Source organism: Trachypithecus francoisi, unplaced genomic scaffold (genome assembly GCF_009764315.1).
Source record: "Trachypithecus francoisi isolate TF-2019V2 unplaced genomic scaffold, Tfra_2.0 Lachesis_group2, whole genome shotgun sequence".
Taxonomy (NCBI): Eukaryota; Metazoa; Chordata; class Mammalia; order Primates; family Cercopithecidae; genus Trachypithecus; species Trachypithecus francoisi.
Genome location: NW_022681465.1, coordinates 111,995,651 through 112,014,678, shown reverse-complemented (window position 1 = coordinate 112,014,678; position 19,028 = coordinate 111,995,651). Strand labels below are relative to the sequence as shown.

Below are 19,028 nucleotides of genomic sequence, written 5' to 3'. Positions count from 1 at the left end.
TTTTTTACCATCCACTTCTGAGTGAGAACATGCAATATTTGACTCCAGTTGCACTGGAGGATATTATTTTAACTAAAACAAGGCAGACACAGAAAGTCAAATATTGGCCGGGCGCGGTGGCTCAAGCCTGTAATCCCAGCACTTTGGGAGGCCGAGACGGGCGGATCACGAGGTCAGGAGATCGAGACCATCCTGGCTAACACAGTGAAACCCCGTCTCTACTAAAAATACAAAAACTAGCCGGGCGAGGTGGCGGGCGCCTGTAGTCCCAGCTACTCGGGAGGCTGAGGCAGGAGAATGGCGTAAACCCGGGAGGCGGAGCTTGCAGTGAGCTGAGATCCGCCACTGCACTCCAGTCGGGGCGACAGAGCGAGACTCCGCCTCAAAAAAAAAAAAAAAAAAAAAAGAAAGTCAAATATTGCAAAAGACAGATTTCATTCTTTTTTTTAGCTGAATGGCATTCCATTGTGTGTGTGTGTGTGTCTGTATACCACTGCTTCTGTTTCTTTTTTCTGTCTTTTCTTTCTTTCTTTCTTTGTTTTTTTTTTTTTTTTTCCAGGTTCTCACTCAGTTGCCCAGGCTGGAGTGCAGTGGCATGATCTCGGCTCACTGCAGCCTTGAACCCCTGGGCTCAAGTGATCTTCCCGCCTGGGCCTCCCGAGTAGCCTGCACTGCAGGCGTGCACCACCATGCCCAGCTAATTTTAAACTTTTTGTAGATACAGGGTCTCCCTACGTTACCCAGGCTGGTCTCAAATTCCTGGCCAGTCCTCCCACCTCAGCCTCCCAAAATGCTGGGACTACAGGTGAGAATCACTGCACCCTGTTGCCTTTTCTTTATGCAGTCATTCACTGATGGACATGTAGGTTGATTCCATATCTTAGCTACTGTGAATAGTGCTGCGAAAAACATGAGCTCAGATATCTGTTCAATATATTGACCAGCATTTCTTAAATGAAGCTGTCCTGCCATGTTAAGTGGGAAGAAAGGGCTCCCTGGGAATGCCAGGGATCATTTCAGCTCTGACCGTCTGGACTGAAGCCAGGTTGGTCAGCAGCTTGTATAGGGGCAGCCACTCTAGGCTTGGAGAGGCTTGTCTTCCTTGCAACACTAAAATAACTCTCTACTTCCTTGCAACCCCAAAATAACCCCTCCCAGCTCATTTTGGGTGGCTCCTTGGGGACTGATGCTGGAGCCACTTTCCAATACACTCAACAGGCACCTGGAACATTTGAAGTGGTCGATTACAGGGGAAAAGTTCTGAGAATGAATAGCTCATGAGAATGAGGAACTGGGCGGTGCCGGGCAGCCACCTGCTCAGGCCCACCCCCAGCTGCCACACCCCCGAATCGTGATACACAGCAGGAGGTCAGGGACCCTGTGCCCCTTTTCCCACCTTCCAATCCCATCACCCTCTGCTCAAACTTCCCCTCCACCTGCCGGAGGCGTCTCAGGGCTCTTGGGATACAACCCACCACCTTTCTCCTCCAAACATTCACAGTGGCTGTTCTCTCTGGAATCTGCTTGTCCCGTGTTCACTCAGTTACCTTGTTCCCATCTGTACCGATCTCAACTCGAATATCGCTTCCTTGGGGAAGCCTTCCATACCGACACCATGATACATTCTGGTGGCGCTATTTCCCTTTAGATAACCCTTAGCACAGCTGCCATCAATAAGCAGCTCCACCGTTGGTCCCGGACTGTGTCTCCTCCCACCCCTATGATGGGCGCTCCAGATGTATCTGCTGTGCTCACTGCTGTAGCCCAGTCCTCAGCACAGTGTCCTCACCTGGAAGCTGCTTGGTATGTGTCATGTTCATGAATGCTGTTTGCTGGCCATGCAGCTTTAGCCAATGACAAAAATGTTACTGGTAAGAACCTACCACGTACCGGGCAGTAAGGGTTTTCCATCCCTTTACTGTCTTTATTTCACAGCCATCAAGTGAAGGAGAAGGTAGTAGCATCACCATTTTACAAATGAGAAAACTGAGGCTCAGAGAGTTGGAAGTCACGTGCCCAAGGTCACAAAGCTATTTCAGCAACAGCGCTGGAATTAGAACCCAGATCTGTCCAATGTCCAGGTCCTTGTTTTCAGCCCAGAGGCTCCCCTTCACTCCTCACGGTGTCTGTTCTGTACAGTAAGGATCAAACCACCTGCTTCACAGGGTTGCTGTGATGCTCGCCCAGCAGGGGCATCAGGCACAGTGGTCGCTGCGTGGATGCTATTTTCTTTTCCTGTTGTACATTACTGCCTGGAAAATCAGATTTATCTTTCAGGCTGAGTGAGAAGGCCAATCAGGCCTTAACTGATTCCCCCAAATTGCTGGCTGCTTGGGTGTAATTGCCAGGCTCCCACAGGGCTGTGTCTGGGGTTTAAGTACTTAAACCACAAAAGGGGTTTCACTTCCCGCTGAAAAGGGAAAAGAAAGTATTGGACTTGATTTGGTAAATTCGGAGGGGGAGCACATCCCAGTCCCCAGCTTGGTTGCTTTTCGAGATGGCCTCGCCCCTCTGGTTTTCAAACCGAGTGCACACCAGCGGCATTTCTTCTGGGGTTTGATGGGTTGGGGCCAGTGAGAGGGAGGCTGTGGCATCAGGCAGACCTGGGGCTGTCTGCCAAGTTCTACGTCTTTCTGTGGAAAGCTTCACCCTCCAAGCCCTGGTCCTCTTCACCACCAGCTGGAAGGATAGAAGAGAAGAGTGGTATTTTGTGTCTCACCACAACTCAATTCCTGGGAAGACACATTCTCATGGTGAATCACCAAGGACTCCACTCAGAAGAGAGTGCTCCCAGGGCCTTGAAAACTCAACACTCTGCCCAATGGGATTAAAAAAACACCCCCTTTCTGTCCACCTCAGAAAGCACAAACCTCTGCCTGAGGTGAGTACAAGGGAGGTAGAAGTGAGAAAGGATGGAGAAGTTACCTCTGGAAGACTTCCTGGAGGAGGTGACAGAGGAGGCCAGGGCTTGACAAAAGAGTAAGAGCTCTCTAGGTAAGGAAAGGCCTTCCAGGCAGTGAAAACAGCATGTGCAAAGGCACAGAATCAGAATGGGCCTGGCACTTTTCAGAATTAAATGCCACAGAGCCAGATCAACACTACAAGGCAGCAGGTGCTGTACAATCTCACTCAGTACAAAGTGCAGAGGGGTTACTCCTGCTTTTAGGCATCTAGGAGGACTCAAGGAGACAGGTACCTGAGCTGGGCCTTGAAAGGAGAGTAGTTGAAGTGAATACAAGGAAGAGTGAAGCACCAGGCATAGGGGACGCAAAGGCAGAGACAGGAGGGAGAAGGCATGCTGCATCTGGGGACATGCTCAGTTGCCTGAGAGTCTGTGAAATTAACAGGCAGATGCTGGAGTGCCGGGTGAGACCCTGTTGGAAAGACAGGTTGAAGTCTGATCAAAGAACGGGCATTAAATACAGGCCAAAGGAGTTCGAGCTGAATTCGAATCCAGTCTCTGCCGCTTTCTAGGGGCATGACATCACCTGGCCTCTTTGAGCCTCCGTCTCCTCAACCGTTAAATGGAGATAATGATTTTCCTCACTCATGGGGTTGTGAGGATTCAGTAATATTTGATGTACTATGTGTGGTGTTGCTTTGCCCAGGGCGATCCTGCAGGACAGTTGTGCCATGGTTCGTTGAACCTTCTTCCCCCTGCAGATGGCAGCTCAGATTGTTTTCCATTCTCGCCATTGCACATCTGCCAGTGGACATCCTTGTGCACATATCCTCATGACAGCAGTTGCATTGCCATGGGCTGGGCTCCCTGAAGGATGGCTTAGATCTAAGTGACCTAGAGGGCCATCCATTATGTATTGGAAATTTTAAAAGAAGTGAAGGAGAAGCAGTTGCTCAGTAGCATGTATGCTGTGTATGGACAGTGTCTGGGGTGTGTCCATGTGCATGCAGAGGCATGAGAAACACAGGAGGCCCCCCCATACCAAATGGTCAGCAGCAGTCACTTCCTGGTGCAGGGGTGCAGGTGTGCGGTGGCCCTGATTTTTGGCCCTTTCTGTACCCCTCAGGGGTACTTGGCTTACTGGAATAAGCCTGTCATCACTTTAGAAGTTTGAAAGGACAGTTTGAGAGACTATTTTTTGTTAGCTATGATGGTGACAATGATGGTGACAAGGATGACATGATTCTTCCTCACAGGCAAAGAGAAGCCATTGAAGGTTGCTCCATAAGGGGATGACGTGGCCCTCTAAGGCAATCCTTCTGCCCACATGGGACAGGAGAGGATGGGAGGGAGACAGAGCGCTGTACAAAATCACCTGCCCTCGAAAAAGGTGACCAGAACTTACGGGAGCTGGGCTTTAAATAGGAATACAGCAGAAGTGGTTCTTCTTTGAAAACTCCATGAAGAAAGGACTCACAGCTGTTTTGGTCATCACTGTCCTCCCAGCACCTGGAGTAGCATCTGACACATTCTGGGTTTTCAAAGAAATATGTGTTGAAAAGGACTGAGGAAGAGAAGGAGGGGCGGGAGTGGAGAGAAGGAAAGGATTTTCTAATTATAGGAGAGGCTGGTTCACTCAGATTTGAAGACCCCTCATCCAAACATAACTCAAATGTCAGCCTAATGCCAAAATACCTATACCCGGCTGTTGTGGTAAGTCAGAAAAAATTTTGATGAGAAATAGGGATTCTCAAAAAAAATACCCTGATTGCTACCCCCTCCAAAGTTAATTAAGTGTGGCGGTGAGACCCATGCTGTTTGGGCTATTTATATAATGAAAAGATCTGCTAAAAATAATACCCGGAGGTTCAGCTGCCAGGACTGGTGGCTGAGCCAGGGAGGGTGGCAGAAGGTGATCGGGAACCCTGATCCCTGCACGAACACAATCGTTATGATTAAATGATGCTTCTCATATTCAGGTTGCAAACTGCTCCAGGCAAGAGCCTGGGAGAGGCGTAATTTATGTTTATGGAGATTAGCTTGCTTATGAGAGGAGGTTCCGCCGTCAACTCGATTTCTGCACACTCTCAGAGCTCAGGAGATTGCCTGCTCTCTGAAAAACCAGGAGAAGCTGGTAGGGAAGGACCGGGGCGCGGAGCAGGGCCTCAGCTTGTTTCTCGCCAGTTGGAATCATATACAGCCACCACTGGGAGGGAGCCTTGGAGATTATCTGGTGACCGGGGGCTCTTATTTAATCAAGAGGCATTGCACATGCAGTTACTTTATTGAAGTAGTGTTTGCACTACTTCAATAGTGCAAAGGGAGGAAGGGAGGAAGGAGAAACCACCCAAATGCCCGTGAGAGGGTGATATGGGGATGTTAGGATAAACCTATTGATGGTGAGCCTCCCCACAGACTGTTATGCAACCATTAGAAGGATTGAGTGAGTTCTGTCCCTGCTGACCTGGATGTGGGATCACGTGTTCTGCCAAGTAAGACCAGTAAGATTTAGAGATGTGTTCAGAGCAGGGGTGGCGTGGATGACAGGTGACGAACTGCAGACTAAATCTGGCCCTCTGCCTGGCTTTGTACAGCCTGTGGCTAAGAATGGTTTTTACATTTTTAAATTTTGGAAAAAGATCAAAAAGAGATTTTTGTGACACGTGAAAATGATATGAAATTTAAATTTCAGTGTTCATTACTGAAGTTTTGTTGGAGTGCAGCCACACTCTTCTGTCTGCACGTCATCTGCATAGCTGCATTCTCACTGCAAAGGCAGAGCGGAGCCGTCACAGGCTGCTAGGCAGAACATGTTTATTACCTGACCCTTTTCTGAAAAAGTTTGTCGGCCACCGCCTTAGAGTATGATGACATTTTGCCAAACAGCAGCACCAGATACTGTTCTCAGCACTTCAGGGGAGGAGATGCGTTACATTTGTTTATTCATTCATTCATTTTATCCTTTATTCATCAGATGCTTAATGTCTGTCTGTGGGGCCAGGCACTAGGAACAAACAGATGCAGGCCCTCTTCTAGTGGAGCTGAAAGTCTGTGTCTAGATCCTTCTTTTCTCAGTACAAGCACTTCCAGCTTTTCCAACTCTTCTCACAAGTCTCAGTATCCAGCCCCTTGCATCCTGCCTCCCTTCTACCTCTCCATTATGTATCCTGATTGCCCGAGTCCCTCCCAAAGAGAAGTATCCAGACTGGCCCCTTACTTCCTGGGTTCTTGCCAAGAGGTTGAGATCTAGTAGAAGGATACATCTTGAATCGGGTCATGCTTTCTATCTGGTTTCAAGGTGCTTAACATCCAACCTTTGCCTTTTTAGCTCCTGCCCTCCACTGACTCCAGAGAGGGAGATCCCCAATACTTGACTCCATCACGCAGATGGGAGTGGGCACCAGCTATGGAGAGGGATACAGCTGTGTCTCCACATGACCCATCCTGCATGACACCAAAGCCACCGCCAGACAGTGCCTCGGATTCTATGCAAAACCTGGGGAGCGGAGACCTACCCCAGGCCCGGGAGGAAGCTAGCTCTCCAAGGGTTCATCTGAGGACTGGAGTTTGATCCATGAACCTGGCTTCAAGGCTTTGCTTTTCTCTATTCTTCATTCATATTAATTCCCAACACCTTAGAAGGTGTTGCTTAATTTATTTCTAGAAAAGCAGCCCAGAGTCAGTCATTGAAGCCTTCCCCACCCCCCAGCCAAAAAAAAAAAAAAAATTGGACACATTTTGGCTCTGTTGGGAGCCTGGAGTCCAGTGGTTGGCATAATTGTCACATTGGGAGCGAAGAAGCAGCAGCCAGGGGCCCTGGTCAGGGGACCGAGCTACAGGGTCCCAGCATGGCACCCAATGGCACAGCCTCTTCCTTTTGCCTGGACTCTACCGCCTGCAAGATCACCATCACCGTGGTCCTTGCGGTCCTCATCCTCATCACCATTGCTGGCAATGTGGTTGTCTGTCTGGCCGTGGGCTTGAACCGCCGGCTCCGCAACCTGACCAACTGCTTCATCGTGTCCTTGGCTGTCACTGACCTGCTCCTTGGCCTCCTGGTGCTGCCCTTCTCTGCCATCTACCAGCTGTCCTGCAAGTGGAGCTTTGGCAAGGTCTTCTGCAATATCTACACCAGCCTGGATGTGATGCTCTGCACAGCCTCCATTCTCAACCTCTTCATGATCAGCCTCGACCGGTACTGCGCTGTCATGGACCCACTGCGGTACCCTGTGCTGGTCACCCCGGTTCGGGTCGCCATCTCTCTGGTCTTAATTTGGGTCATCTCCATTACCCTGTCCTTCCTGTCTATCCACCTGGGGTGGAACAGCAGGAATGAGACCAGCAAGGGTAATCATACCACCTCTAAGTGCAAAGTCCAGGTCAATGAAGTGTACGGGCTGGTGGATGGGCTGGTCACCTTCTACCTACCGCTGCTGATCATGTGCATCACCTACTACCGCATCTTCAAGGTCGCCCGGGACCAGGCCAAGAGGATCAATCACATTAGCTCCTGGAAGGCAGCCACCATCAGGGAGCACAAAGCCACAGTGACACTGGCCGCCGTCATGGGGGCCTTCATCATCTGCTGGTTTCCCTACTTCACCGCGTTTGTGTACCGTGGGCTGAGAGGGGATGATGCCATCAATGAGGTGTTAGAAGCCATCGTTCTGTGGCTGGGCTATGCCAACTCAGCCCTGAACCCCATCCTGTATGCTGCGCTGAACAGAGACTTCCGCACCGGGTACCAGCAGCTCTTCTGCTGCAGGCTTGCCAACCGCAACTCCCACAAAACTTCTGTGAGGTCCAATGCCTCTCAGCTGTCCAGGACCCAAAGCCGAGAACCCAGGCAACAGGAAGAGAAACCCCTGAAGCTCCAGGTGTGGAGTGGGACAGAAGTCACAGCCCCCCAGGGAGCCACAGACAGGTAACAGCCCTAGCCGTTGGTGCACAGGATGGGGGCACCGGGAGGGGATGCTACTGATGGGAATGATTTAAGGAGCTGCTGTTTAGATGGTGCTGGTTTCTGTTCTAGGCACTCTTCATGAGCACTTTGTAAACACCCTCTTGCTTAATCCTCCCAACGGCCCTCAGAGGGAGAACTTATTAGCTCCATTTTAAAAGGAGCATATTAAAATTCTCAGAGGAGTTGGCAAGACCGCACAGCTGGGGCCTGAAGAGTGGCCACCTGACTTTGGAACTCACGAGCCCTTTTTCCTAGCAACATTGTCCTTACAATTAGGAGTCTTATGTTTGAAGCCTGACTGCCACTAAGGAGTCGTAAGTGTTCAACGAACCCCTCCAGGATAGCACTCAAAACACCATGTCACCAACGCTGCCACTTGATGGGGCTGTTGTGGGGTTAAATGAGAAACTCAGCTTAGTTCAGCATTTATTGAGCACCTACTATGCATCAGCTCTTACCGTGGGGGTGTGTAAGTTGGTGGGGAAAGAGGCCAGTGGAGTCAGAAAGGTGGGTCCTTGAAGGTGGCTGAGTTTGGGCATGATACTGTAGATTTTAGGAAAGGTGAAAGAGTTAGAAGCAAGGGTAAGGGTAACTTAAGCAGATCTATGCTTTGGAAAGAGGGCTCTGGGTACCCCTAAGATGTGGACCAGAGGATGAGACTGTAGACGAGGGGGTTGTGGCACTGACTCATGAGAGAGGAAAGAGAAGAAGGCAAAATCAAGGAGGCCATAGGTCTTAAAAGCTTGCAGACTCTCGGATGTTCAGAGTGTGGGAGATCGAGTGAGGACCACAGGATTCCCCCTCCTGAGGGCACCAGGCAGAAAAGATGCACAGAATCAGAATGAGATTTGGATAAATTCACTGGTGACAAAGCCAATGCAGAATCTTAAGGGAAACCACACCAAAGACCTGAGTGGCACCGAGGAAGCTCACTGTGGGGAGAGGCAGCTTACTGGTCTGGGCTTTCGCTGCTGAGAGGAGCAAAGGAAAGGATGCTCAGAGGATACCTGGCACGTAGAAGTTGCTCAATAAATGTTACTTTCCTTTCTCTTCCCATAGACCATGGCTTTGCCTTCCAGGATGCTGGTCTGTGGAACTGACCCTTTCATTCATCTGTTTGTTCATTTGTTCATTCATTCATTTGCAAACATTCATCCAATTCCCACCACATGCCAGGAATTATGATGAATACTGGGGATGTAGAAATGAGATTTTTTTGGGTTTATGGTGATGAAGTTATGGAAAATCAGTGGCACAGCCCTGGTCTCAGCTCTGCCGGCACTCACCTTGTATCCTGAGCAAGTTCCTCCCCATCTCAGGCCTCGGTTTCCTCATCTCATAGACAGTTGATCTACCCTCACTGGGCTTCCTACTTGCCTTCCAGAGTTGCCTGAAGCTCACGCGAGCGAAGGGACACAAACATGCTCTGTCATCTCCCAACAGGACATAAGTCCACGCTGGAGCACTGAGCATCAGATTCAAGAAAAGCTTGCGTGGATACTGCAGACCCACCAACAAGGGTTCCAGGTTCTGGAGCTGTGGGGGCAAAACTGCCTAGTGAGACCCCTGCATAGTCCCTCTGGTCCTTGTAGCTGCCACCTCCATTCCCAGGGGTGGAGTGTCCCTCCATAGACTTGGATCTGGGGCCCTCTGCTCCCTCACCACTGTCCATCTGAAGCAAGCCTATTGCTCCTGCATTGAACTGTGGCCTCAGGCCCTGGACCCTGCCCCTCAAATCCACCCTCCAAGTGCACACCTGGAAACTTCCGCTTCCAGTCATGATGGGCAAAACGCCTACCTACCATACCCTTGCGCAATCTCTTATTCAGGAGGCAGCTGGAGTGCAGAGCCTACTCAGTTCACAAAGCTTAAAAAAGAAAAAAATACGGGGATGTGGTTCAGCTAGAAGGTGGTTGCCGCTCCTGGGTTTAGTCTTGTGTATCACTTTGTGTTTGCCGTTACCTGTTGGAGCCCTGGGTTAATAAGCCGCCTTTTCAGTGGAGTCCTTAAGGGAACCTCTTCATTCAATAAGCACTTAACAACAATAGCTAACATTCATTGAGCACCCACTGCTGGCCCCTTTTCGATGTCTGACATTGTTTCCAGGCATTCATTGTTCCTCGGGGGCATCCTACTCCCACCCCTGCACCAAGTGCTAAGGGCACGAAGTGAGATAGAGCATCTCCCACCCCCTGCCACCCTCGGCCACCTGCAATTGCTCATGGTCTAGTTAAGAAGCTGACTGGTCAGATTCAGAGCCACACATGCCAAGGATTGAAGCCCGGATGGGGCTGGCATGTGGGCCAAGGAGCCCATCCCAGAGAGTAGACCTCTGAGCTTTTAAATGCAAATGAGAAAGGCCCTTTCATCCAAGGCAGGACTGGACCCTTGAGACTCAGGGCCTCACTTCATCCTCCACACAACCCTGTGAAGCAGGGACTTGCTTAATCTCCACTTTACAGATGGGAAAACTGAGGCTCACAGAAGTCAAGTAAACTGCCCCAAGGGACACAACCCAAAATTGCGATCTGAGCAACAACAGAAATAGCAGCACCTGCCATAGACTGTCCTCTGGGTGCCCGGCATGCTGCAGGGTATGAGTGTCCATCTCCAGTTCTGATCCTTGCCGGCACCCTGGGTGAGGGGCTGTGAAGAAAGCAAGGCCAGCAGAGAGGTGCTGCCTGCCAGGGTCATGCATGCAGCCATGGAGGCAGGGCCAGAGCCAAGTCCAGGGCCCATGCTCCTGGAGAGCACAGCTGTGGTCTGTCCTCCAGTGGTGCAGGGGCAGAGGGCTTTGGCAGAGAAGGGCTGGGGAGCCAGTCAGAGGGCCCCACACCATGGTTGAGGGCATGGAGGGTGGAGGTAGCTAAGAACAGCCAGAGGTTGATACTCCCACCAAGACTGCCAGGGCAATCAGGGCCTCGTGTGTCCCTCGATAAGCTCGGCTCCCAGTTTCCCTGCTGGCTGATAGCATGTCCTTCCAGCTCTCCGTCTGGGGACAAACCCGCACTGACCCAGAGCCCTTATCACTGCCAAGACTGGGCTGTCTGCCTGAGCCAAGAATTCCAAAGGGAACTGAGCCAGCCTGCCCTGTGTGGGGTGGGGGCACCATCGGCCAAGGGGTGACTCCAGAAGATAGAGTGGCCAAGCTGGCTGGTCCTCCCTTCCCTGTGGCCAACTGGCAGCCACCCCACAACGTTCCTGCCCGGCCTCTACGGGTGCTCTTTGCAGCATACCCAGGGCCGCTCACCCCACAGTCAGGGGCCCCGGCTGGTCCCACCATTCGAGAACCTGCTGGCTGCCTTGTGGGCAGATACCATCTGCCCCTCATCACCCCTCATCACCTCTCCCCTGTCTCCTCTCAGATACCCCTGCTCCCAGCCGCTCCCTGTCTGCTCCATCACTCACAGTGAGCTCCCTAAATCATGAATCTCAGTGTAGTGCCCTGCTCAGGACCCTCCTCTGCCTCCCACGGCCGCCTGCACATAGGTAGCCCTGTGTCCATTTCCTGTGACTGCCGTAACAAATCCCCACCAGCCTAGTGGCCAAACATAACACACATTATTCTGTTGCAGTTCAGAAGGCCAGATGTCTGAGATCAAGGTGTTAGCAGGGCTGGTTCCTTCTGAAGGCTTCCAGAGAGCCTCCCTTTCCTTACCTTTCCCCACTTGTAGTTAGCCTGCATGCCTTGGCTTAGGGCCCCTCTCATATCACTCCAGCCTTTTGCTTCCAAGGTCACGTCACCTTCTGCTCTGCTGTAGCCAGCTCTCTCCCTCTACCTCCTTGTTAGAAAGACACTTGCAATTGCACTGAGGCCCGCCTGAGTAACCAACCCATGCTACTCTAGAACCCCAGCTCACATTTCATAACGTCATCGAATCTGCAGAGTCCGTTTTGCCGCATAAGGTAACACTCTCAAGGGATTAGGATGTGGACGCATTTGGGGGCCATTATCCAGCCTCCCACAAGTCCCAACCCTCTGACCCATCCTGATTTGGTCCCTGCCCACCATCTTGCTGCCTTTCCTGCCACCTCCCCGGCCCCATCCACCACCCTCTGCCCCAGCCAGAATAAACCACCCAGAGCTCAGTGAGAAGCATTTACCAAGGACTTGCCACCTGCCAGCACTGTTTGCAGTAGAGCAGTGAGCAAGTCTGAGGCCCTGTTCTCATAGGAATGTTACTCTATAGCAGGCATTCTCACAGTGTGGCCCCCACCCGCAGGGGACTCCCGGAAACAGAGGAGCTGGCCTGGGCCGCCAGCCTTAATGAGTGGCAGAGCTAGAATTTGAGCCCGAGTCTCTCTGATCCCAAAGCCTAGACTCTAGGATGAAATGCTCTCTGGATTTGAACTTGGCCCTGTTTTTGACTGTTACCTCAGTGCTAGCCCTACACATACCAGATGGGGAAAATGAGGCACAGGGAGGCAAGTGACCTGTCTGAGGTGTGAAGCAAACTCAGGAGAGGCTGGAAGGAGAACCCTGTGTTTCTGGACCCCTGCCTAGGTCTCTTTGAGCCCTTTCCCCACCCATTCACTTGTTCATGGTAATCTCCCAAGGCGGGAGATAATATTCATTAGCACCTGGGCTATCACAGTCTCCGGGCGTGGCCCGTCCTCATGCCTACACAGTCCCTGGGCCTGTGCCTGTGCCTGTGGCTTCAGTACTCCTGATGCCTGGAGGGCTGGAGTCACAGCTGGTGCCTCCGCAATCCTTCCAGCTCTTCTTCTGTCCCCCCATCAGCTCAGCATCCCAGCTGGCCCCTGACTGGCTCCCTGAATTTGCTTTCCTTCCCTCTGAGGTTTTCAGGCATAAGTTGGATTATACTCCACTTCTCCTATTGCTTAGAGTAAAACAGCAAATTCTTATTCCCATCTCCAAGGCCCTGCCCTGCCACGACCTCCTCTCCTCCCCTCTGGCTCCCCTCAGCCCACATGGTGTCTAACCCCACGCAGGCTCTCCTCAGCCCAGACCCTCTTCTTCCCCCTCTTGACTTACCCTACTGGTTTAACGTCTGTTCCCCCTAGACCGTAAGCTCCATAGGACAGGCCCCTGTCTGTGTTGTTCACTACTGGACCCTAACACATGGCACTGTGCCTGGCACAGAACAGGCCCAGGAATATTGCTGGTTGAATAAAGGAATGAGTGAATGTCTTGTGATAGGCCCCCAAGAACCCTGAGAAGTGAACCCACCCCCACTGTAGAGATCAGGAAACCACGTCTCTAAGAGAGAAGTTCCAGAAACCTCATAAGAACTCAGAGATTCCTGGTTCCCCTTTTTAGCTTGGATGGCACAAAAAGCCTCCCTGCAAATACTGGCATCGGGGCAGGCTTCCTGGCAGAACCCAGCACCAGCTCTGAATCACAGAACCGCGGGGTGGGAACAGCCTAACCCCTCTCCAGCTCCAGCACAGATGAACCCGGGAAGGTGGTGCGACTTCTGGCCAATAGCATAGACAGCGAGCTCTGAGTCAGGATTGGAATCCGGAGTTCCCAACAACCTGGGCTGCGTCCACAGCATCGCCACGGCATGTCCTGGTTTGGCCAGAAGTCAGGGGCACAGCTTGAGGAGCAAGACTGACTTTATCTTTTGCTCCAAATCCAATCTCAGAAGATGAGGCTGCAACCACGTGTCTGATACACACACGTCTCAAGAAGAGCTGTTGCCCAGAAGATAAGTTTCCTTAAGGGCCTGAATGTGTTCACCCCTTCAAGAGCCCCAGCTTGTTCACTTATACATTCAGCTCTACTGAAATGCTCCCTTTAGCACGTGGTTTCAGTGTTCCTGCCCGGCCTCTATGAGTGCCCTTTGCATTACGCCCAGGGCAGCTCACGCCACAGTCAGGGGCCCCGGCTGGCCCCGCCACTCGGGAACCTTCTGGCTGCCTTGTGAAGCTAGATCCCTGTCTCACAGCTGCTGGGGGTGCTCTCCTGGGGTGCTGGAGGGTGAGTCTGCCTGGTATGAATCATGGCCCCACCACTTACTGGTTTGATGACCTCGGGCAAGTCACTCTCCAGTCTGAGCTGCAGCTTCTTTACAGTAAAATGCTGATAATCATCAGACTTACTTGGAAAAGTCAGAAAAGGTGTAAAGGGCACAGACATTTAGCATAATTCCTGGCATGTGACAGCTACTTCAGCGAATGAGAATTTTCCTTCTTCACCATCCATCTCATTTTCTTATTCCTGTCTGTCTGCCTGCCTGCCTTTTTCTTTCTTTCCATTTTATTGTAAGTTTTTTTCAAGCTACATTTGATATATTATAGAATTCACCTGTTTGAAGTGGACAGTTCAGTGGTTTCTAGTATATGCATGGAGTTGTGCATCTACAATCACAATCCATTTTGGAACATTTCACCACCCCCAAAAGAAACCCTGCACCTGGGAGCTGATCCCCACCCTCCCTGCGCTCCACTCCCTGCACCTTCACCCCGAGGTGGCCATGCGTCTGCTTTTGGCCTCTCTGGACCTGCCTGTGTGACATTTCATGGAACAGGTGCTCTTCTGTGCCTGGCTCCCTCACTTAGTGTAACATTGCCACGGTGCTATCTTTATTTTCCGCCTTTTCTTCCTTTGCCTCTTTCTTCCATCCTTTTTGCTGTGATTTTTCCTTCCCCTGTTTCTTCTTTCCTTCCCTTTCTTCCCTCCAAGGGCCCATTTTTCCTTTCCCAAGTGTTCGGGCTTTAGGGCGGCTCGTGGCCTCTGCAGGCCCTGGGTGGAGAGCTCGAGGCTGCACCGTGGGCCGTCGGGGCCCAAATCCCTGCCCGCCCAGCTTCTCAGGGCCTGCACTTCTGCACAGCAGCCACGTGGAGCAACGGTGCCAGCACACAGTTAATCCTCTTCCTCTTCTGTCTCTTCAGAGAGTTTGGGGAGTGAAAGCCCCTCCCACTCCTGGAGAGGAAGTCAGGGGAAGGAGAGCAGAGAGGAGGTGGGAAGCCCTTTACAGCCTCAAAAGTCAAGGAGAATAAATCGTGGCCCCCCAGGAGTCACTGAAAGGTAGAGAACCTTCCTACATGGGTCTGGGGATGGTGACTGGAAGCCATCTGGAGACTCTGGCTTCTACCTGTGAACCCCTCCTTCCCCTCCTCTGCCCTGCCTTTACCCTGATCTACACCTCCTGGCTCCCTCTGAGCTGGTCTGAAGGTGCTACCTTCCCAGGGACGGAGATGGGGTGGGAAGGGGCACCATGCCTTCGGGGCCACTGCTAGTACATTTGTACCCTTAAGAAGGAGCATGGCGGCTGGGCGTGGTGGCTCACGCCTGTAATACTGGCGGTTTGGGAGGCTGAAGCGGTGGACCACCTAAGGTCAGGAGTTTGAGACCAGCCTGACCAACATGGTGAAACCGCATCTCTACTAAAAATACAAAAATTAGCTGGGAGTGGTGGTGCGTGCCTGTAATCCCAGCTGCTTGGGAGGCTGAAGCAGGAGAATCGCTTGAACCTGGGAGGTGGAAGTTGCAGTGCACTGCAGCCTGGGTGACAGAGCCAAACTCCATCCCCCCCCCCCAAAAAAAAAAGCACAGAAAGGCGAACAAATGAGGAAAAGACCCTTCCTCCAGGGGACCCGGCCCGGGGTGCACAGCCTGGCAAGCAGAGGAAGTGCTTGTTGCAGGCCCTTGCCCCCTTCACCTGATGCCTTTGTGCAGAGAACGGCCTGCACAACCGTATGGGGGCTGCATACTTTCCAGACCCTTCAGGAGACAGCCCAGCAAAAGGCAGGGGTCAGAAAGCTTTTGCTGCAAAGGGCCAGATAGCAAATATTTTAGGCTGTGCAGCCCATTTGATCCCTGTTGCAGTGCCGCAGCTCTGCCCTTGTAGGGTGAAAGCAGCCACAGACCGTACACAAATGGATGGAGATGGCTGTGTTCTCATAACACTGTATTTGTGAACACAAAAATTTGAGCTGCATATCATTTTCACAGGGTCACAAAATGTTATTCTATTATTTTTCAACCATTTCAACAAAAACAGGTGGTGGGCTCAATTTGCCTGTGGGCTATCGTTTGCCAGCCCTGGCATGGGGGAAGAAATGTGTGTCATTTCCAGCCCCTGGCTGTGTGACCTTGGGCAGGTGCCTTGCCCTCTCTGAGTCTCAGCATGCTCATCTGTAAAATGGGAATAAAAATGCCTCCCTGAGAGAACTAGGATAAGATTTAGCATCGATTTATGCAAAGCACCTGGCACAGAGCAAATGCTTAGTAAGTGGCAGCCTTTATTTATTTATTTTCCCCATGGCCCATTTGCCAAGGAGCAGCTGGAAAGTTCAGGGCAGGCTCTGTGGATGCATGTCTCAGCTGTGCTACTGAATTGTTCCAGGGGGGTCCTGACCCTAAGCCTGGTACCCCCCATCTGAAAACGGGAGACTTGGATCGGTATCCGGGGACCATTCCAACACTAACTATATATAAATACTTAACAACGGAGAGTGCATGCCAACCCCCCAACTGTGTTGTGTCAAGAATCTTCTGGCAAGGGTGGTGAGGAACATGTTTTTCATACTAATGAGTCTCTCGAAGTGTGGAGGCAAATTCAGTAAAGCGTGTCCTTGTCACGACTTGAGTTGCCAGTTCGGGAGTCAGGGGCAGGTGGGGGTGCAGGCTGGGCACAGGGCGGGACTGCTGAGAGAGCCCCAGCCATGGGGACAGAAGACCAGACCAGACTTCCTCATTCCCTGCCACAGATTGGCTGTGTGAGCTTGGAGAGTTTGCATCCCTCTCTTGAGTCCCAATTTCCCCATCTGTAAAAGAGAGCTAAGCATTCTGGCAGCTGTCCCTGTCCCTGAAGCAGCAGTGGTGAGTCACAGGGCTCCCTGTTTTGGGGTGTTCATTACACTCACAGTGGCTGTTTGTGGCAGAGCATTCAGAGAGTGGAAGGGGGTGTGCCTGCATTGCAGGGTGTACACAGCCCTTGAGGCTCTCCTGGGGTAGGAGGACCATTCCCTCCCCGCCCTGCCTGGAGATAGGAAGTCGAGGTGGTCCCGACTGCCCCAAACTGGCAGATGGTGCTACACAGCCATCAGTCTGCCTGCTTCTCCTGTCTCTGATCCATGCAGAAAGCTGCAGAAGGTAGCAAGGGCCTCACAGACGGGAGGTCGCAGGTCCATGGAGGACACTCAGTCCCTCCTCATGTGAGGACTGACCACATCCCTTTGTCACCCAGGTACAGACTGTCAGGATGGGTGCCAGGGCTGTCCCCAATGCCCAGAGGATTCAGGGAACTTCTCCTTCTCATGCTGAATCTGGAGACACAGTTTTAAAACTTACTGTGAAAATGGAAGATAAAATGGAAAGTCATAGAGAACCCCATGTCTGTTGCCATCCTTCCTAGTCCCTGAAGTCACAGCTCTACGCTCCCTTCCCATTGTGGTCTGGGTGCAGACACGGCCTTAATATCATGGTGGTAAGAGGATGCACACGCGCTTGTTCTGCCCTGCTTTTGTTCCACCTGGTGTTCGTTCCTGAGCAGGCTGCAAGTCTCTCCCTTTTGTGGCTGCTGAGTTTCCTGCTGTCTCCGCCATTCACTCGTCCCTTATGAGACACTCTCACAAACTGGGAAGACATCTGTGACATGGCGGCGGTCTGTTGCCAGAGCTCTGAAGGCTGACCTCCCCAGTTGGCTGGCTGGCTGACATGGGGCAAGTGACTTCCTCTCTCTCAAACTCTGTCTTCTTTATCTGAAAAATGGGGTTGATCATTCCAGTGCCTCCCTCCCAGGGCTGGGGAAGGAACAGTTGAGTGAGTGCCCATGCCCCAGTAGTGGAGCTTGGCATGCACACCTGGACGTGCCCAGGTGTAAGATACTTTGTTTTATTCTGCTCTGGGACCTTATAGGCTACCACTTCACAGATGATGGAAAAACTTAAATTTTCCAGGTCAGGGAAATTTTCCAGGTCAGGGAGCTCAGCCACTTCCAGTAGTAAACATGGTGGCTTTGGAAATGGCACACAGTCCGTACGGGCTTCTCTCCCCTCCCCACCTGCATCCCCCTAGTGTAAGTCCCCAGAGGCTGTCTGGCCCCAGTGGCATTCTCTGGGCCACTCCAGACCTGTCTTGTCAGCTTCTCTATCCATGGCAGCCACGTGAACATAGTTGGCGGGCTCCTGGGCTCTCCCTGGCGCTGTCCAAAGCCAGCTACATCCCCCTGCAGGCGTTTGCCTCTGCTATGGGTCCCCACCCCTAGGACACCCTAGCAGGCAGTCCCCAAGGCTCAGCCATGTGCTGAGGCTCACTGTGGGCTCTGGGAGACTTTAATGATCTCCTGCAGCCCCTTGGAGGAGAGGAAGGAGGAACTGGGGTGCAGCTTGAGGCCTCCTAGCTGCTATTTCTGTTCCCCTGCAGGGGCCCCTTCCTCGGAGACAGCCTTGTTCTGAGCTTCTAGATGGGAAGTGAAGCACAGCCTTTGTGCTTTCAGACCCCCCAAACTCACTTTCTAGTGACTCCCGCTCCCCTGCCATCCAGGTTTTGACCCAACAGGAGAGTGTTGGGAGTAGGGAGCAGGGCCCAGCCTAGCATCTAACTCAGCCTACCACCTCACTGCCCAGGTGGTGCCCCCTTCACCCTGGGTGGTGGGGAATGGCTCACAGGGGCTCTTGCAAACCTAAAGCACATTGACTCTCTCTCCACCGTTTCTGTTTGGGACTTAAGAAATTGTCTCTGCCTTCACCTGCCATTGCTGCCTGAGTGGCAGGGCCAGTGCCGATGACACAGAGAAGCCAGGGCCAGGAGCCATGCAGTCTCCCTGCATTGCAAAGTCCAGCCCAGCCTGCCCCACCTGACAAGCATCTCACGCTGCCCAGCATGTTGACCCTCTCCCAACAATTACCTGGTAATGGTGACTACTAACCATCGCTACCCTGGTAACAGTTGAGGCTGGTGGAGTCAGACCTTAGGGAGCTGGCTGACCCTGGGCATGCCGATTAACCTTTCCAAGCCTCGGTGTCTTCACTTGTCAAAGGGGATGTTACTAGTACCTGTTTCAAAAAGCTGTTACAAGGATTAAAGGAAAGAATAATACAGAGGCTGGAGAACAGTGTCCAGCACACGGTGAGCCCCAGGGGTACACCAGCTCGCGCGGGAGTAGGTGCGAGAAAACGCTTCCCTATTGTTGCATCTGGCTGTTGTCTCTTCTTCTCTCTATGATAAACATCTTCATGCAGGGAACACTT

At 52.0% G+C, this 19,028-nt stretch overlaps 1 protein-coding gene across 5 annotated transcripts in view; it reads left to right on the top strand.

The window, feature by feature from the left end:
- HRH2 (histamine receptor H2) overlaps positions 1 to 19,028 on the top strand; it is a 53,884-nt gene that overhangs the window by 19,364 nt on the left and 15,492 nt on the right. The window contains exons 2-3 of one of the 5 annotated variants that reach the window (XR_004429896.1): positions 6,231 to 7,826; positions 14,724 to 14,859. Coding sequence is in view for 4 of the 5 variants with exons in the window: in XM_033180127.1 (XP_033036018.1) it covers positions 6,751 to 7,826; positions 13,147 to 13,255 (1,185 nt within the window). In the remaining variant the exon portion in view is untranslated. The other 4 variants (XM_033180127.1, XM_033180129.1, XM_033180128.1 and 1 more) reach the window with 4 other exon arrangements.